The sequence below is a fragment of the Engraulis encrasicolus genome, chromosome 5 (genome assembly GCF_034702125.1).
Source record: "Engraulis encrasicolus isolate BLACKSEA-1 chromosome 5, IST_EnEncr_1.0, whole genome shotgun sequence".
Classification (NCBI taxonomy): Eukaryota; Metazoa; Chordata; class Actinopteri; order Clupeiformes; family Engraulidae; genus Engraulis; species Engraulis encrasicolus.
Window position 1 is genome coordinate 7,425,856 of NC_085861.1, and position 16,895 is coordinate 7,442,750.

The 16,895-nt window shown below is 43.7% G+C and overlaps 1 protein-coding gene across 1 annotated transcript in view; it reads right to left on the reverse strand.

The window, feature by feature from the left end:
* Positions 1–2,623: 2,623 nt before the first annotated feature.
* Positions 2,624–16,895, reverse strand: part of otoa (otoancorin) — a 26,106-nt gene continuing 11,834 nt past the window's right edge. The window contains exons 13-27 of the mRNA XM_063198599.1: positions 15,594–15,734; positions 13,748–13,803; positions 12,954–13,074; positions 12,449–12,567; positions 11,657–11,792; positions 10,824–11,020; positions 10,576–10,666; positions 8,311–8,491; positions 7,654–7,835; positions 6,920–7,072; positions 5,709–5,851; positions 4,927–5,063; positions 4,517–4,614; positions 3,934–4,141; positions 2,624–2,717 (exon numbers count right to left, since the gene is read on the reverse strand). Of these exons, the coding sequence (XP_063054669.1) occupies positions 2,638–2,717; positions 3,934–4,141; positions 4,517–4,614; positions 4,927–5,063; positions 5,709–5,851; positions 6,920–7,072; positions 7,654–7,835; positions 8,311–8,491; positions 10,576–10,666; positions 10,824–11,020; positions 11,657–11,792; positions 12,449–12,567; positions 12,954–13,074; positions 13,748–13,803; positions 15,594–15,734 (2,043 nt within the window). The 3' untranslated portion in view covers positions 2,624–2,637. The remainder of the gene's footprint in view (positions 2,718–3,933; positions 4,142–4,516; positions 4,615–4,926; positions 5,064–5,708; positions 5,852–6,919; positions 7,073–7,653; positions 7,836–8,310; positions 8,492–10,575; positions 10,667–10,823; positions 11,021–11,656; positions 11,793–12,448; positions 12,568–12,953; positions 13,075–13,747; positions 13,804–15,593; positions 15,735–16,895) is intronic.

The following is a 16,895-nucleotide window of genomic DNA, read 5'->3' on the forward strand; positions in this document are numbered from 1 at the left end:
ACAAGGACATCACATGCAGTAACATATGAAATGTTAATTAAATGTGGTTGTTCACTACATGGTGTACAGTAAAACAATGTAACTCGCACATTATGTAGTGATTGAACCATGTGTGTAGTCAACAAGGGGACATTTTGGATGTAGCCAGACACTGACTGAATGAAACAATCATTGCTTTGGATGCATTGCACACGTTGATTATGCTGGTCTCCGCTAAAGCAATCAGCTGATTAACATCATCTGAGTCGGCAAAAGAATGTTTGGTCCAGCAAGCTTAAGATGCATGGCTCTGGTGGTTGTATCATGCTCCTTTGTTGCGCACTTTTACAGAAACGGCTCTTAAACTCAAAACCATGGAAGTGCCCTTGACCGTGAATTTTTCAGAGGTGTGTGTGTGTGTGTGTCAGTCAGTCACTTTTGTGCTTTTCCAAATCAAGGTTCACCTGCTGTGAGACCAAACTCATTCCGGTTCATTTTGTGTGTGTGTGTGTGTGTGGGACTAAAATAAGGTTGGTAATCTCTGTATTGGGGGGTGGGGTGGGGCATTGAACAGATTATAATGAAGACAACCACAAACTCACTGTAAATGCGTATATTTCTTAATATTTTATTCTTGAGCCTTTGAAAATCAGGTATGTCTAACAGATATTTTCTATGGAGTGTGTGTGCGTGTGTGTACAGGGGCAGAACTGTGTTCTCTAGAGCTTACTGCTGTCTCATCCATTCTTCTGTCTGTGAAATCAGTTACTTTCTAATATAAAATATAAAACTATGACGATGTAAATTTGATCTTAATAAAAAAAATTTAAAAAAAGATGGTCTCCTATGGTCCTGTGGTCGTGGCTTTAACTTTCACTGCATGCATGCGACGTGCCTCTCACATCCACACTCCAGTTCTCTGCCGTACATGTAGAAAGGCAAAGTGCAGTAACTACACCTCTGGGGTGCATTTCTCGAAACCGAAGTTGCTTACTACATTAGCTACTTTGCTGTTTTCAATGCGTTTTCCCATTGGCAACTATCGAAGTAGCTAACAGGCTAACAACTTCTCTTTTGAGAAACTCACCTCTTGTCAAAAACAGAGTTTAGACTGAAAATGGTAATCGCCACCTCCTTTATCTTGTGACAACGCCTTATGGTGGAAATGTGTCCCGATTTACAGTAGAGATATTGCTGTCGAATTTACAGTTACCACAATATCCAACCTTATACCCAGGCAACGCCTTATGGTGGAAATGTGTCCCGATTTACAGTAGAGATATTGCTGTCGAATTTACAGTTACCACAATATCCAACCTTATACCAAGGCAACGCCTTATGGTGGAAATGTGTCCCGATTTACAGTAGAGATATTGCTGTCGAATTTACAGTTACCACAATATCCAACCTTATACCCAGGCTTTGAAGGCATTTTTCAATGTTTGTGTAGTTACTGCTCTTTGCCTTTGTTTAGTAGGGCAGTTCTGTCCTTTGGTTCTAAGCTCTCTGGGCTATTTCCCCAACACCATCAGTTCTAGCCAATTAGAAACGTCATCTGTTGGCAACTGCATTGGAACTGACCAATGCCTGTGGGCACATGACATTCCTGACAAGACATTCTACACTAATCTGCACAGCAAACTCCCACACTGAAATTACAATGCGATGTCTTCAGAAATTTCAAATTAGAATTCATCGTTATTGCACAGAGCGCATGCATGCTGCACAGATTTTGTTGCTGAATGCCTTGTCAACAATGTTATCTGTGTCTGTCTGTCTGCCTGTTCGCCAACTTGGCACCTAGTCAGCAACTGTTTTTAGAAACTCACTGTAGCTATCCAGCCATCCAGTTGTACTGAATCAGATATGGCTAGATGGAATTAAGCCTTCTCACTGGGTTCAGAATGTAAAGATATTGTGTATGTCCACTCACTAACAACCTGTTGCAGAATTGGGCGTAGACATAAAAATAGCATAAGTATAAACATTTTATATCCCTGAATAACTACATTTATGTTATATTCTTTATATACTCTGTCTCAGAAAGCATTGGTTCTTATGTTCTAGCGCTCACCACCACATAAATAGATTCACATACACATATGCACAGAAAAAGGCGTAACATCATCAAACCACTTCCATCAATAACATGAGCAAGAACTGTATTGCAGTTATAGCGGTTAACTGTACTGCATAGGAAAGATTATAATCATAAATGCTGCATTATATTTTCATAAGTGGTAATGGTAAATGGTAAAATATGAAGGGTTTATTTGCCAAATGGTGTATCTATTTTGTAGCATTGTATTTCTTGTATTTAAACATTTTTGTATTTGGCATTCCATTGAATTGCATTGCAAAATGCATTTTACATTGGTTGAAAAAGTATGTTCTCAAAATATTTGAATTGCAAAAATTCACACATAGGTGATAGGACCTCTGAACAGTCATTTTCAATAATAAAATGCAAAAATGGTGGATATGCCGTTTTGCAAAAAAAAACTCTTCATATGTCGTGAAACAGTGATGCATCGCAATAACAAAGCTGCAGCTCTCCGAGTAAGCTTAAGAATATGAAAGTTAGCCTTTGCCAGCGTAATGCCAAAAGGATAATGCAGAGGTATGTCAGTGCCAGCCCTAAACACTCTGGTGTCCACACTAGCACATGTAGCTCAGCAGCAGCATCAGGACAGGCTGCAGCATGACCACCAGGCTCATCATAGTGCTCCTGGGGGCTCCTGGAAGACAACAACACACATTAGGCTAGATGCAGTATGACGTTCATTATGTCAAAGAATTAAATTCATTCTTAAAGGTGCACTGTGTAGGATGGTGGTCAGAATAGGTATTGCAACTATGCTGCTCTCTGAAACTGCTGTCTACTGTCAAGTTTGATCTTTTCATGAATATGTACTGAAAGGATCCAATTTGGCAGTAGACAGCAGCGTTTCAATGAGCACCATAGTTGCAATACCTACTCTGGCCACCATCGTACACAGCGCACCTTTTAAGTTTCCTGGAAGATTATATATTTTACCTGACATGTTAAGAATTGACACAGTATAGCTACATTACACACTCCAAATGGACTTAACATTATATTACATTACATTTAACCTACATTTCTATCCAAAGCAACTTCCAGGTAGGCCTATAAACCGTTTTTGTCTTCCTATTGTTTACACACAATTTCTTGTACTTCAGACACAATTGTGGTAACACAACAACACACATTAGTGATAGTCCACCTGGGAAAACTTCAATTCCCATTGCCATTGTGACACAGCACACGAGTGCACACAACACAATTGCATGTATGCCCCACCCGTGCAAGGGTGCAGCCCCCAATGACACCCCAAGGGAGCAGTGCGGCAGGACCAATGATACAGTAAGGCAGGACGTTTCTACATCAATCTTACTCATGGCTGCCCACTAGTCTACATTACACAGTCTAAATGGACTTTACATTACATCACATTTAGCCTACACTTCTATCCAAAGCAACTTCCAGGTATTTACCATTTTTCAAAGTTGGATTTGTGTCAAAGCAATCGAGAAAAAATGAAGTACAGGACATAGAATTTGTTCCAGCCCCTGGAGCTGATTCTGTTACCCAATGGATGGTAAGTTATGCAAGTGTAATGTACAGGTTAGAGGCTATATGGTCTGAGGTGCCTTATCCCAGGGCATTTTAGTCATGGATGAGGGTGTAGGCAACCCATCCCTTATTCTTCCTACTGATACGGGATTTGAACTGGAAACCCTCCGATCCCAAGCAGGGTTATTGGCGCCTAACTATGTGTACAGTATAGCCATTTCCCAATGTCAAGTGTTCTAGCCTTGGTAGTGCATGAAACGTCGTAGTGATTGGATACTCCGCAGAGTTCACAAGAGAATGCAATCACTGGGCGTTTCACACATTAACAAGGTTAAAACACTTGACATTCTCCTCACCTCCTGCCTGGGGCAGAGCGGATCCATCCTGGCCACTGCTGCTGCCAGTCTGGGAGCCGCCCGAGCTGGGCTCAGAGCGGGCATAGACCACGCCCATTGTCTCAGCCAGAGCCTTCATTTGCTCCTCCCCCAGCTCCGCCTTCTGGGCCTCCGTTACCATGGCAGCGTTGTCAGGACCCAGGGCCTGCAGCTGGCTGACAGAGAGTGCCTGAAAAAAAAAGATTTGTTAAAATGCGATAAGGCCTAACAGTGAATACATTGAAAAGTACTTTGTATCTCAGTTTATTGACTTTTAAATTTAGACCACGAAGATTGATGAGAGTTGCCTCAATATGAAAAAGATGGGATGGATGGATGGGAGGTGTTGTAATTCCAGTGCGCCATTGGTAAAATAAATGTGTTAAAATCTACGTTTTGGACACATTTAGCCACAAGTAATGCAGAAAACAAGTGTAAATGTTAGAATTACTTACTTTGTTGCACATTTAAAACAATTTGTGAACGAAAAGATACAGAAATATTACACCTACATTTTCAAATTTGAAATCTAAAAACAGTGCTACATATTTGATTGCCCACTCACAGCCAGGTTCTTGGGAGGGATGAGAGGGATGGCAGACGATGTGATGAATGAGAAAACGGACGAATTGAGACTCTGAAGCTCAGCTGCATCCAGGCCGGCTGGTGAGGAAGACACAGGAGAGGAATAGATAACAGGCTGAATGAGTGATTGCTGTAGACAACAGTAGACACAGGTAATTGATTTGTCAGTATGCTGAACGGGTGGGTGGGTTGGGGGTGTCTGTGGTCCCAGGCCCAAAGAGAGAGGGCCCCCAGAATTGAACAATGTTTCCCTGTTCCCAGGACCATGACTTGTCCTCGCTCCAGCCTTGAAGTCTCCCAAAGGAGGCCACACACACACACGAGCACAGCACACACACACACACGTGCGCACACACGCACGCACACACACAAGCACAGAAACACACTCACCCATGATGTTCCCCAGAGCCATCACCTCCCCCTCGCTCCAGTCCTGCGGTCCACCAAACGTAGCCGCTGCCTTCTTCTTAAAGCACTCCAGCTGAGCCATCTGACACGGGGCACTGCCCACCGACTCTGCTGCCTCCCTACACACACACACACACACACACACACACACACACACACACGCACACATACATGCACACAGACACAGACAGACAGACAGACACACTCACACACACACACACACACACACACACACACACACACACGCACACACACACACACACACACACACGCACACATACATGCACACAGACACAGACAGACACACACACACATATGGATTGCATAGTTAATGTTTATTGAATTATAATGTTATTTATTACTTTATTGATCCCCATCCCTTAACACTCACCGTTCCACCACTGGATCATTATGTCATTGAAAAAAACGTCACTACCATAGTATTACACCACAGTGCACAGGGCCTGTAGTAATATACACTACGACTTGGTTATTGCCATTCCGGTAACAGCTAATTTATAACAGGGGCCGTGGTGTCTCAAGAGGTTAAGGTAGCCCTTTAGTCCTTAGTGCAGAGCCTATGTTATAACCTTACTCTCACCAAAATTGTAATGGCTACTGTATGCCTTAATCTGTTACTTAAGGCTCTCTATAATGCCATTGTGATGTTGTCATGACGTAGTTGAGTACTTTCAGCAAATGGTGAACAGGCCCGCCGGCCACCCCATCTGCACTAAGAGGCTACATATGTTTTGCGCGCACACCTAAAGCAGTCATTGTCGAGCTTCTCCACCTCGTCTTTCTCCAGGCCACAAACGAACTTGCCCAGTCCCACCACCTCCAGGTCGCTCAGCTGGGCGGCTGAGGTGCCGGTGCGCTTAGCAAAGCCCTGCCACATCGCCGCCATCTGCAGGAGAGGAGGGGAACAGCAGGCACTCTGTCACCATCTCTGATGTCAGACTTAGATAGACTAGGGATGCAAATTATCAATTAATTAATTAATTGTTAGTTGATTGACCTTATTGATCAACTTACAGTATGATTAATTGATACTGTAAGTGGCGTTTGAATTGGGATTAATGTTTTTTAATCAATTAACACATTAGATTAACGCCTTAAAGGCACACTGTGTGAGATTTTTAGTTGTTTTTTTCCAAAATTCATGCTGCCCATTCACTAGTGTTACCTTTTTCATGAATACTTACCACCACCATCAAATTCTAAGTATTCATTATGACTGGAAAAATTGCACTTTTCATACATGAAAAGGGGGATCTTCTCCATGGTCCGCCATTTTGAATTTCCATAAATAGATATTTTTAGCTGCAAAAACGACTTGGATGGTACTTGGACCATACTAGAAAATATTTGTTTAATACGTAGTAAACTTTCAATAAGCAGCATAGTTGCAGTACCTTTTTTGACCATTTTTTGACCTGCACAGTGTCCCTTTAATGTTTTTAAATCAATTAACGCTTTAATCTATTAAAGTCGATTAACCGATTAATTGCTTGCATCCCTAAGACAGAGTGTGTGTGTGTGTGTGTGTGTGTGTGTGTGTGTGTGTGTGTGTGTGTGTGTGTGTGTGTGTGTGTGTGTGTGTGTGTGTGTGTGTGTGTGTGTGTGTGTGTGTGTGTGTGTGTGTGTGTGTGTGTGTGTGTGTGTGTGTGTATTAGCACTGCGCAAAGCTCTTCCACATCACTGTCATCTGGACAACAAGAGGGGAACATCAGGCTCTCTGTCACCATCACTGAACTCGGATTCAGACAGACTGTGTGTGTGTGTGTGTATGTGCGTGCGTGCGTGCATGCGTGCGTGCGTGTGTGTGTGCGTGCGTCCTTACGGGAGTATCTCCTCTCTGCAGTATGTGTTTGTGTGCGACGATAAGAGGGGAGCATCACAGCAGGCTCTCCGTCATCATCTCTGATCTCCGCCTCTGTGTAGGTGGGCGTGTGTACTGTATGTGTGTATTTACCTGTGTCTGTGTCCACATGCATGAGGACAGCAGCTGTAGTGTGTCCAGAGAGGTGATGTTGAGCAGGAGCAGCTCCGCAGCGCTGAAGCCCTGAGACACACACCCCAACTCCACCACCTGAGACTCGCTCAGCTCCGACACCGCACCCCAGCACTGACACACACGCACGCACGCACGCACGCACACACACCAATATGAATACAATTATATACTGTACGTATTGTACAGTAGGCCTATATCAGCACTGAAGCCCTGGGACATCCAACCCAGCTCCAACCACCCACTTGGTCAAATCCAGGACTGTGCCCAAGTACTGACACACGCATACATATAGCCTACTGCACATACAAACTGTAAATACATACAGTGCATCACTGAAGCATTGTGACACTGCACCCTAGCACATACACACAAACTCTCTCTCTCTCTCTCTCTCTCTCTCTCAAACACACACACACACACACACACACACACACACACACACACACACACACACACACACACACACACACACACACACACACACACACACACACACACACACACACACACACACACACACAGTGTAATAATATAATCACAGATGCTCTGAAGGCTAGCTGTCAGGACAACAATATTTTGTCAATCTTCTAGTTATTACTGGCTAAGCTCCATCGCCAGCTCCCCTCTCAAAGCTATGGACTAAGCTACAACCTTTCACACTGCTCATTGCTATAACACGTGCTAATGATTACCTGTATAGTTTTCTGTTTGAGTGCAGTGAGTTGTTCAGTGGTGTAGCCACATATCTCCCCCAGTCTGGAAGCGGACTCGTTGAAGGTGGCGCAGGACATGTCGGCCAATTGAGACGGACTCCAGAACACATTATCATCCCCCAGCTGCTCTATCAGCTCCACTGTAGCCTCACCCACCACAGCTGACACACGAGACAGAGAGAGAGAGAGAGAGAGAGAGAGAGAGAGAGAGAGAGAGAGAGAGAGAGAGAGAGAGAGAGAGAGAGAGAGAGAGAGAGAGAGAGAGAGAGAGAGGAAAAGGCAAATAAATAAACAAAGAAATAAATAAGAAAGTTAAGGAAATACATTATTTTGACTATGATTACACAGCACATCACAGCTAAACTGAATTCAACATCTGCATTGAATCGATTACACATGTGAGCAGTAAGAAGGCATCACAATCATCACTCTCTCATCACTGTGTTTCTCTCTCTCTCTCTCTCTGCATCACAATCATCACTCACTCACTCACTCTCTCTCTCTCTCTTTCTCTATTTCTCTCTCTCTCTCTGTCTGTCTCTGTCTCTGTCTCTGTCTCTCTCTCTCTCTCTCTCTCTCTCTCTCTCTCTCTCTCTCTCTCTCTCTCTCTCTCTCTCTCTCTCTCTCTCTGCGTACCCTCTCTCCTCCTCCTCCTGCTGTTGTTGTCCTGCTGGCTCTGCTCTCGGCTGGCAAGGACGAAGAGCTTCCAGCGCAGTGTGGACAGGTCAGGCACGGAGCGGAACTCCTCCGGAACCGCAGCAGACGATTGGTCAGACAGCCTGTCCATCAAATCAGAGAGGGCCGACCTCAGCCCGGGCTGAAGGGGAAAGGGGCGGGGTCAGAGGTCAGAGGAAAGACCACTTGAGAAAGAGAAGCTTAGGTTGACACCAGGGAATGTATCATTATCTCCACAGAAGCTGGAGACACAGAGGTACTACATGGGTTCTCAGTGTTTATCAACACAATGTTATGAGAACGGGCAAGACACTGGCAGCCAATCACGTGAGCTAATTTTTTGACCGTCAGCGGTTTCCAACAATCAGAGGTTGAGTTGTGCGCAGCTAGGTTCGCACAGTCAGGTTATAAACAACATTTAGAACCCATGTATAGGCCACAAGCAAAAGGCAGGAGCCCGAGGAGAACTAGACTGACCAATACCAATACAGTAGACCAGTGGTCTCCAAATGGCGGCCCGCGGCACAGATCCGGCCCGGGCACGACATACATTTGGCCCGGGCATGATGTTGGAACAAATGAAAACATACTGTATAGCGCATATAGTGTGTAACATACTGTACGTACCCTATCTGGTCGTGTCCCAAGTAGATGCACTCCCACCAATACAGTAGACGGTGTAAGTCATGCTCTTGTAACATAGTGCATTGTACCCTATCTGGTAGTGTCCTAGAGCAGTGGTTCCCAACCTTTTTCTTAGGGGACCCATGTTTTTACTATTTTAAGCTTTGGTGACCCAACCACACGAGCGCCCGCACGAGACGGAGTCACAAGATGCCCTCCGATTCCTGCGATAACTTATTTTAGTTATTTTATTCCTCAATTCGTCTTTGGTCAAATATAGAATAAATGTTTAATGAAGCACTTACAATTTGTTGCGTCTATGCATTTATTAGTTAAATGCTTTGTCTTTTATTCAACATGGGCTATATATATTTAAAACGAAACCCCTTAAAATCAAGAGGGCTCCGCGACCCCCGTTGGATCTTTGGCGACCCATAAGGGGGGTCCCGACCCATAGGTTGGGAACCACTGTCCTAGAGTACTGTACTGTACTGTACTGTACTGTACTGTACTGTACTGCACTGTACCTTATCTGGTAGTGTCCTAGAGTATTATACTGTACTGTACCTTATCTGGTAGTGTCCTAGAGCAGTGACTCCCAACGTTTTGTTGTCTCTTGTACCCCCTGAGCATTTTTGTCATACTATGAGTACCCCCTTCACTCATGCTCTACATCAGGGGTCTCCAAACTTTTTTCTCTGGGGGCCACATTATCGTTCCTGACTGTGATCAGGGGCCGGGATCAATCATGTGGGCTGTATACTAGGCCACTGCCTGTTATAGCCATAATTTCTAGTACAAAATAGTTGATAAACAAAATAAAATATTTAAAAAACATATTTTTGCTTCTTTGGGCCAGTTCAAATGGTGAGGTGCAGAGAGGTGGAGGGCCGGTCAAAGGGGTGTGGCGGGCCACATCCGGCCCCCGGGCCTTAGTTTGAGGACCCCTGCTCTACATCTTCCTTTATCCCAATATGATTATGCTCCATACATTTGTTTTAATTGATATTTTTCCACGTACCCCTTGCATTGTGTTCACGTACCCTTAGTGGTACAACACGTACCCCTGGTTGGGAAACACTGTCCTAGAATACTGTACTGTACTGTACTGTAGTGTACTGTAGTGTACTGTACCCTATCTGGTAGTGTCCTAAGAGTAGAGTACTGTACTGTACTGTACTGTACTGTACCTTATCTGGTAGTGTCCTAGAGCAGTGTTTCTCAACAGGGGTGCCGGGGCACCCTGGGGTGCCATAGGCCCCCCTCAGGGGTGCCGCGGAAACTTGGCTGATAAATAAATTATGTAATATAGTACACATTTGTCTAAATTGATAAGTTAATGTTAGTCAGTGGAATCTTTCATCTGCCATTTGCGCACAATAAAGTAAATATAGGTCGCCCCAGTCAGCTGCAACTTCGAACGTCGTGTGACGTCTCCAAATGTGTTACTTTTCTAAGCTTGTGTGGTATCGGATGCAATACGGCTTGTTGGTTTGAGGTGCCTTGACATTTATTATGAATTGAAAGGGTGCCTCGCATAAAAAAAGGCTGAGAAACACTGTCTTAGAGTACTGTACTGTACTGTACTGTACTGTACTGTACCTTATCTGGTAGTGTCCTGAGAGTGGAGTTGTCCAGCAGGAGGAACGGCTTGAGGAGCTCCATGTCCTCCTCCGACCAGCTGGACGGGTCTCTGCATGTCAGAGGAGGAGGGCCATAAAGGAATAGAGGAGAGGAGAGGAGAGGAGAGTACTTTTATTTACCAAAGGTGTCTGTCGGTTTACATAAATACACAAATACAAAACATACACAAAGACTTAACAAAGAAAGAATATGCCTGTGTCACATACCCAAACGTGTCCTTGACCAGCAAAAAGAGCTCCTCCCTGTGGGGGCGGGGTATGTAGGAGCAGGAGGATGCCATCTCCAGCAGGGTGTCGTTGAGGACCTCAGGCCACAGCGCCCGCAGCCTGGAGGGCCTCAGCTCACACAGGAGGGGCCCCAGGCACTTCACCTCCTCCGTGGACAGCTCAGACATGTTCTTACCCTGTGAGTGGAGGAGACAGAATAAGGTAGTGTTTCTCAACAGGGGTGGTACAGCCCCCCTTTGGGCGTTGGGGAGCTCTAGGGGGGCGTTGAGAAGGATGCAGCTGCCATTGGGGGGCATTAGTCCATTTCATTTTTTTAATACTAAGGGGGGCGTTGTCAGGCTTATGATGAGGTCAAGGGGGCATTTCGGAGGCTTGTGATGAGGCCAAGGGGGCGTTTGTTCAAAAAAGGTTGAGAAGGTAGGAATTATTTATTTGTTGTTGTTGTTGTTGTTGTTGTTGTTTTCCTTCTTTTTCTTCTGATTGCTGTTGTTTCCTTTTGTCCTGTGAACAAGCGCTGTCCACGTTGTGTGTGATGTTTGTGTGATACTTATAATGTGTAAATAAAATAAATACATAAAAAGGTTGAGAACCACTGGGATGGAGGGTTGGGACGGGGACATGCTTGCTGTGTGCCTTAAACTGTACATGCAACCGTGTGCGACTGAGTGCACAGACTGTAGCTTTAGGACGAATACAGCACTTCATACCATACTGGAGGTATCATCTAGGGCAGATAACCAGCAGGGCTCTCAAGAATGCTTGCCTCCATTGTCTGACTCTACCGTGATCACACGCATTCTGTGCATTCTTACCAGGCAGTCGAGGGCTCTGAGGGCGAGTGCGGTGCGAGAGGGAGAGCTGTGTGGCAGTGAGGAGAGATCGGCCATCTTCATCTTGTCCAGGAAGTCACTACACACCGAGGCTGGCAGAGATCTGATCTTCCCAGGACTGAAGACACACACAAACAGGTGTTAGTAAATGGACCATAGAGGTAGAACCACTGAGATACATGTACATAGGCCTACATGGAGAACAACATTCTATCCTTCTCAATTCAACGGTTTTGAAGCATTTGACATAGTGTGGGTGCGTGCGTGTGTGTGTGTGTGTGTGTGTGGTTGTGTTTGTGTTGTGAGTGAACACAACACAAACACACTGTGTTGTGACACTGCCCCCTTTTTCACGGCAATCCTGGCAGACATTATTTTTAGGTAGACCAAAGCCATGTAAATTAATGGAGAAGGGGCTCAACTCTCAAAAATGGTTTAATAATGTGAAAATTTCATTCAAAACACTGTACACGGACAATAGTTGAAATGTGCTGAATATCTACATAATAATATACCGTATATCTACACTAATATACTGTAAACTGATTTTAAAATGTATTTTATCGACTCATGATGTAAGCCCATATTTAGCCTGACATTTCAAATCTGGTCCTTGATTAATGTGTCACTTCATATTCAGACCGCTTTAGGAAATTATTTTTCAGAGGTGGGACTGTTCTCCATTGATTTGAATTAACTGAAGATCACAGGTCTACCTACACACACGCACACGCATGCCCGCACGCACACATATATGCGTTGAGCCAAACTCACGGAAGGTATATGAGCATGACTGTTGGGATGTTCTTCAACTCATCACTGGTGATGTTCCTGAAATAGTCACTCCTCTCCTGCTCCAGAGAGGCAAAGAGCTTACGTGCAGCACAGCAGGTCTGAGAGAGAGAGAGAGAGAGAGAGAGAGAGAGAGAGAGAGAGAGAGAGAGAGAGAGAGAGAGAGAGAGAGAGAGAGAGAGAGAGAAAGAGAGAAATATGAATTTTGTCTATACTGCAACCTTCAACGTAACATGTTGGCACTAAATTAGCTATTATATACTGTATAAATGTATATTAATTTCATTATTATTATCATTTATTTAAACCTTGATTTTATATCATATAACTTATTATCATTTATTACCTTATTACCATACCATATTAGTTGTCTGCACAGTCTATTGTATTTGGTTATGACAAGTGATATGGCTAAATAAAGTTGAACTTGATTCTGGCCCAGGTCTGGTCCAGCAGCCAGGTGAGTGAGAGTAAGGCATATCATTACCTGGGCCTTGGCCAGCCAAGTAGAAGAATTGGAGAGGGTGGCAACGCTCTCCATGATCTCATTGGAGCTCAGACTGTCAATCATCTCACATGTCACGCCCTGAACAGCCCTGCCCAGCTTCCTGATCAGACGTAATCGATCAGGTAATCAATCAATCAATCAATCAATCAATCAATCAATCAATCCATCCATCCATCCATCCATCCATCCATCCATCCATCCATCCATCCATCCATCCATCCATCCATCCATCCATCCATCCATCCATCCATCAATCAATCAATCAATCAATAACATAGACGATTTTAGAAACACGGTATGGATCTTCCCCCTTTTTGATGTAGGCTCCTTCCCTTAAGATACTGTAAGTGTGAAAGGTATGCGTTCATCCGGGGCTAGTGTACCTATAATGTTTGGGGCTAGTGTGTATCTTAAAGGGGTATGCCACTATTTTGGGGCTTAATACAGTTAAAATCGTTGGCTGGGGTTTATAAAGGTGGTAAAGTGTCTTATTTTTCATGTTAAGCGTTGTCTTGCTTCAAGACAAGTTAAAAGAGGGAGTATGTAACATGCTACATGGATGCTACATGGATGCATTGACTTTCACTAGCTTAGCGACATGCTCCCTCTTTTAACTTGTCCTAAAGCAAGTCAACGGCTTACATGAAAAATAAGACACTTCACCACCTTTATAAACCCTGGCCAACGATTTTAACTGTATTAAGCCCCAATATAGTGGCATACCCTTTAAATGTTGAGGCTAATGTACCTTAAATGTTGACGTTAGTGTGTACCTTAAATGTTGGGGCTTCAGTTTCTTTCCCAAGATCTTCTTAAGCAGGAAGGCAGACTGGCAGAGTGAAAAGGAGAATAGGAGAATGGGGAGAGAGAGCACAAAAGAGACGGCTTAGTTAGGCAATTAGCACAAGTTCAGGTGCAGCTCCTGCACTGTGAGCTACTTTTTCTGTAGGGTATCTATAGTGTAGCACACCTGTTGCCTGATTATCATGACATTCAAATCTCTTTGAGACTTGGTCTGACCAAGAGCATAACCTACGTTGACCTTATGACTCTAAAATCTCTATCTATCTCTTCTTCCTCTGCCTTCCTGCTATCTCTGCCTCTCCTCTATACCTCTCCTTTTAAATCCATCTCTAACAATTATGTTTTTTCCCATTTGTTAAGCACTTTGAGTTACATGACTTGTATGACACAGTGCTATACAAATACAATTATTATTATTATTATTATTATAAGAACTAACATTCTTAAATGGCATGGTTGACCCACCTCCCTTGGTTTGCTACTGGTCGAGGGCAGAACAGGCTGAGCCAAAGTTTAAACCAGGGCTTTGAACCGTTATTTTTTTCCAAAAGTTCCGTTCTGAACAGAAACGGAATTATAAAGTTTCCGGTTATGCGTTCCACCAATAAATTGACGTTCCCGCACCGGTTAGAACAAAAAAATACTGTTCCCGGAAAGGTTAATTTCGTTCCTGTCAGCTGATTACTCTCCATAGGTCTGACTGACGTTAATTAACCAAGAAAGACGGAAGTGCAAATGAGTCAGCCTACTTCCAAACTATTTATTCAAGCGGATGAAAAGAATATACTCCAGAATTTTGTCATTCAGGGACGACCTAAGCGGAGAATAAACCTCAATGATGAAATTGCGTGGTCCATGCTGACTTTGGTCATGGCGAGCGCTATGATGGACATTGTGAGTTTGTGCATATTTGAAGCACCCATGGATGCCCAATAACGTCGAACATTCTCGGTGCGCTTTACACACGCTTTTCTGCAATATCTTACAATGATGCAATGGAGACTCTGCCCTTTTGTATTGGTTTCTCTTATTTAAGATGTGGAGTGGAGACTTTGTAATCCACGGCTCTCTCTCCATTCAGTCAGAGAATGTCTGATGTCACACAGGACGTGAACCTCAGCCGTCATGGTAACGTGCACAGGAAAATAATTACTTTTTTTGTTTGTTTGAGGAGCGGTATTAACCGGTATTAACCGGTTACCATTATTTTTAAATAAGTGTTTCCGTTCCCGAACATAAAAAATAATAACGTTTCCGGTTTCGTTTCTGTTCCCTTTAAAATACAAAAAGTTCCTGGTTTTCGTTTTCGTTCCTTGAACCGGTTCAAAGCCCTGATTTAAACCAAACATTTCTTAGTCCCAATAGAACGTCTCTGCTTAAACAATGTCACTGCCTTGAACACGCGTCTACCAGGACGGTTGGAAATTCTCAAAGTTGATTAGCTCCCGAGAAAGTGGGTGGAGTTTCCCGCTGTGGAGGGAACCCGAATGTTCGTGAACTAACAGTTTGCCTGAGTGAGTGTGTAGTTCAGCCAAAGGTGTTGTGTCACTGCGAGGGCGGAGCCTGGGTAGCACACCTGTGCCATGGCAATGAAACACCTGTGCTGTGGCATAACTGTGCTGTGTCTCACCTGTGCATAGGCATACACACTGCCTGTGCTGTGTCTGAGCTGTGCAGAGGAATAATGCTCTCACCTGTGCAGAAGCATATATTACCCAGGCTGCATCTCACCTGTGCAGAAGCATACTGAATATTACCTGGGCTGCATCTCACCTGTGCAGAAGCATACTGTTTATTACCTGGGCTGCATCTCACCTGTGCACGTGTCCAGTTGCGTCCCTCCAGTTGCTCCACAGAGGTGAGCCGGGCTTGTCGGAGGGTGCTGAGGGACAGACTGGACAGCAGAGGCCCCGGTACCTTCAGAACAAGCTCCGACACATCCACGTCACCACGCATCTGGAGATAGATACAGAGTTATTAATCTACGTACAGCATAAGATGAGGACGAGCTCAGACACATCCTCGTCACCACAAATCTGTAGATGAGGACCAGCTCAGACACATGTCCCTACACATCTTTGCTAGACACAGAATTATTAATCTACACGCTCAATTCAATTCAATTAATTCAATACCAATTTATTAGGGACCACGTAGGCCTACAATTAAAATTAAATGTTGGATTCCATGCATTGTGCCTGAGTTACGTGTAGCCTCAGTTTGTTTTACATCTGTAGTCCCCTGAAGGACATGAAACATAATGAACATATTCATACACATAAATACAGGATCAGGACCATAGATACAAACCCCAACTCCGATGAAGTTGGGACGTTTGGTAAACAGTGAATAAAATCAAAATGCTATCACTTTCAAAACATTCAATCTATTTATTAGATGGAGAATAGTGAAAAGACAACATATTAAGTGTTAAAACCGAGAAAAAATATTGTTTTGGGGGACATATGTACTCATTTCTAATTTGATAAATCCAACACGTCTCAAAAGAGTTGGGACGGGGACAATAAATGGCAGCAAATGTCGAGGAAGACTAAAAACAAAACAAAAGACAACACTTAACAGTTAAATACTTAACCGATGAGATGATTTTATATAAAAAACAGTGTTAATTCCTATCTTGGACCTGATTTCACAAGCTTAAATGGTGGGTGTATTCCTTGTCATGTTTTGCAATGTTTTCCTTTCTGTAGTGCTTACAGTGTGACAGGTCTTGACCAAAAACCCACCATTTTATCACCTGCTGGTCCTTATGATGGAGCCAAACTGTTAAAACATAGTAGAGAATGCAATTTGACCTTACTATGTGGCAGTAATCGAAGATCTCCCTTCAAAATGTAATACATGAGTGGCTTTTCATGCTGTTTAAAACCCATTTATACCATTCAGCACTGTATTTAACTCTACAGATGAGTGAGAACATCTTAACCAATGCACTACTGCACTCGCATGCCATCATGGAGGCTGACTTTTGAAGTTAGCACTAACACAAGTTGGATGGTCCATTTTCACTGTAGCACAGGATGTGCAATGCTCTATTATTGTCAAAAAGAATGGACTTCTACAACTTCTGCTGACTTCTGTAAGCAAAGGACAGTT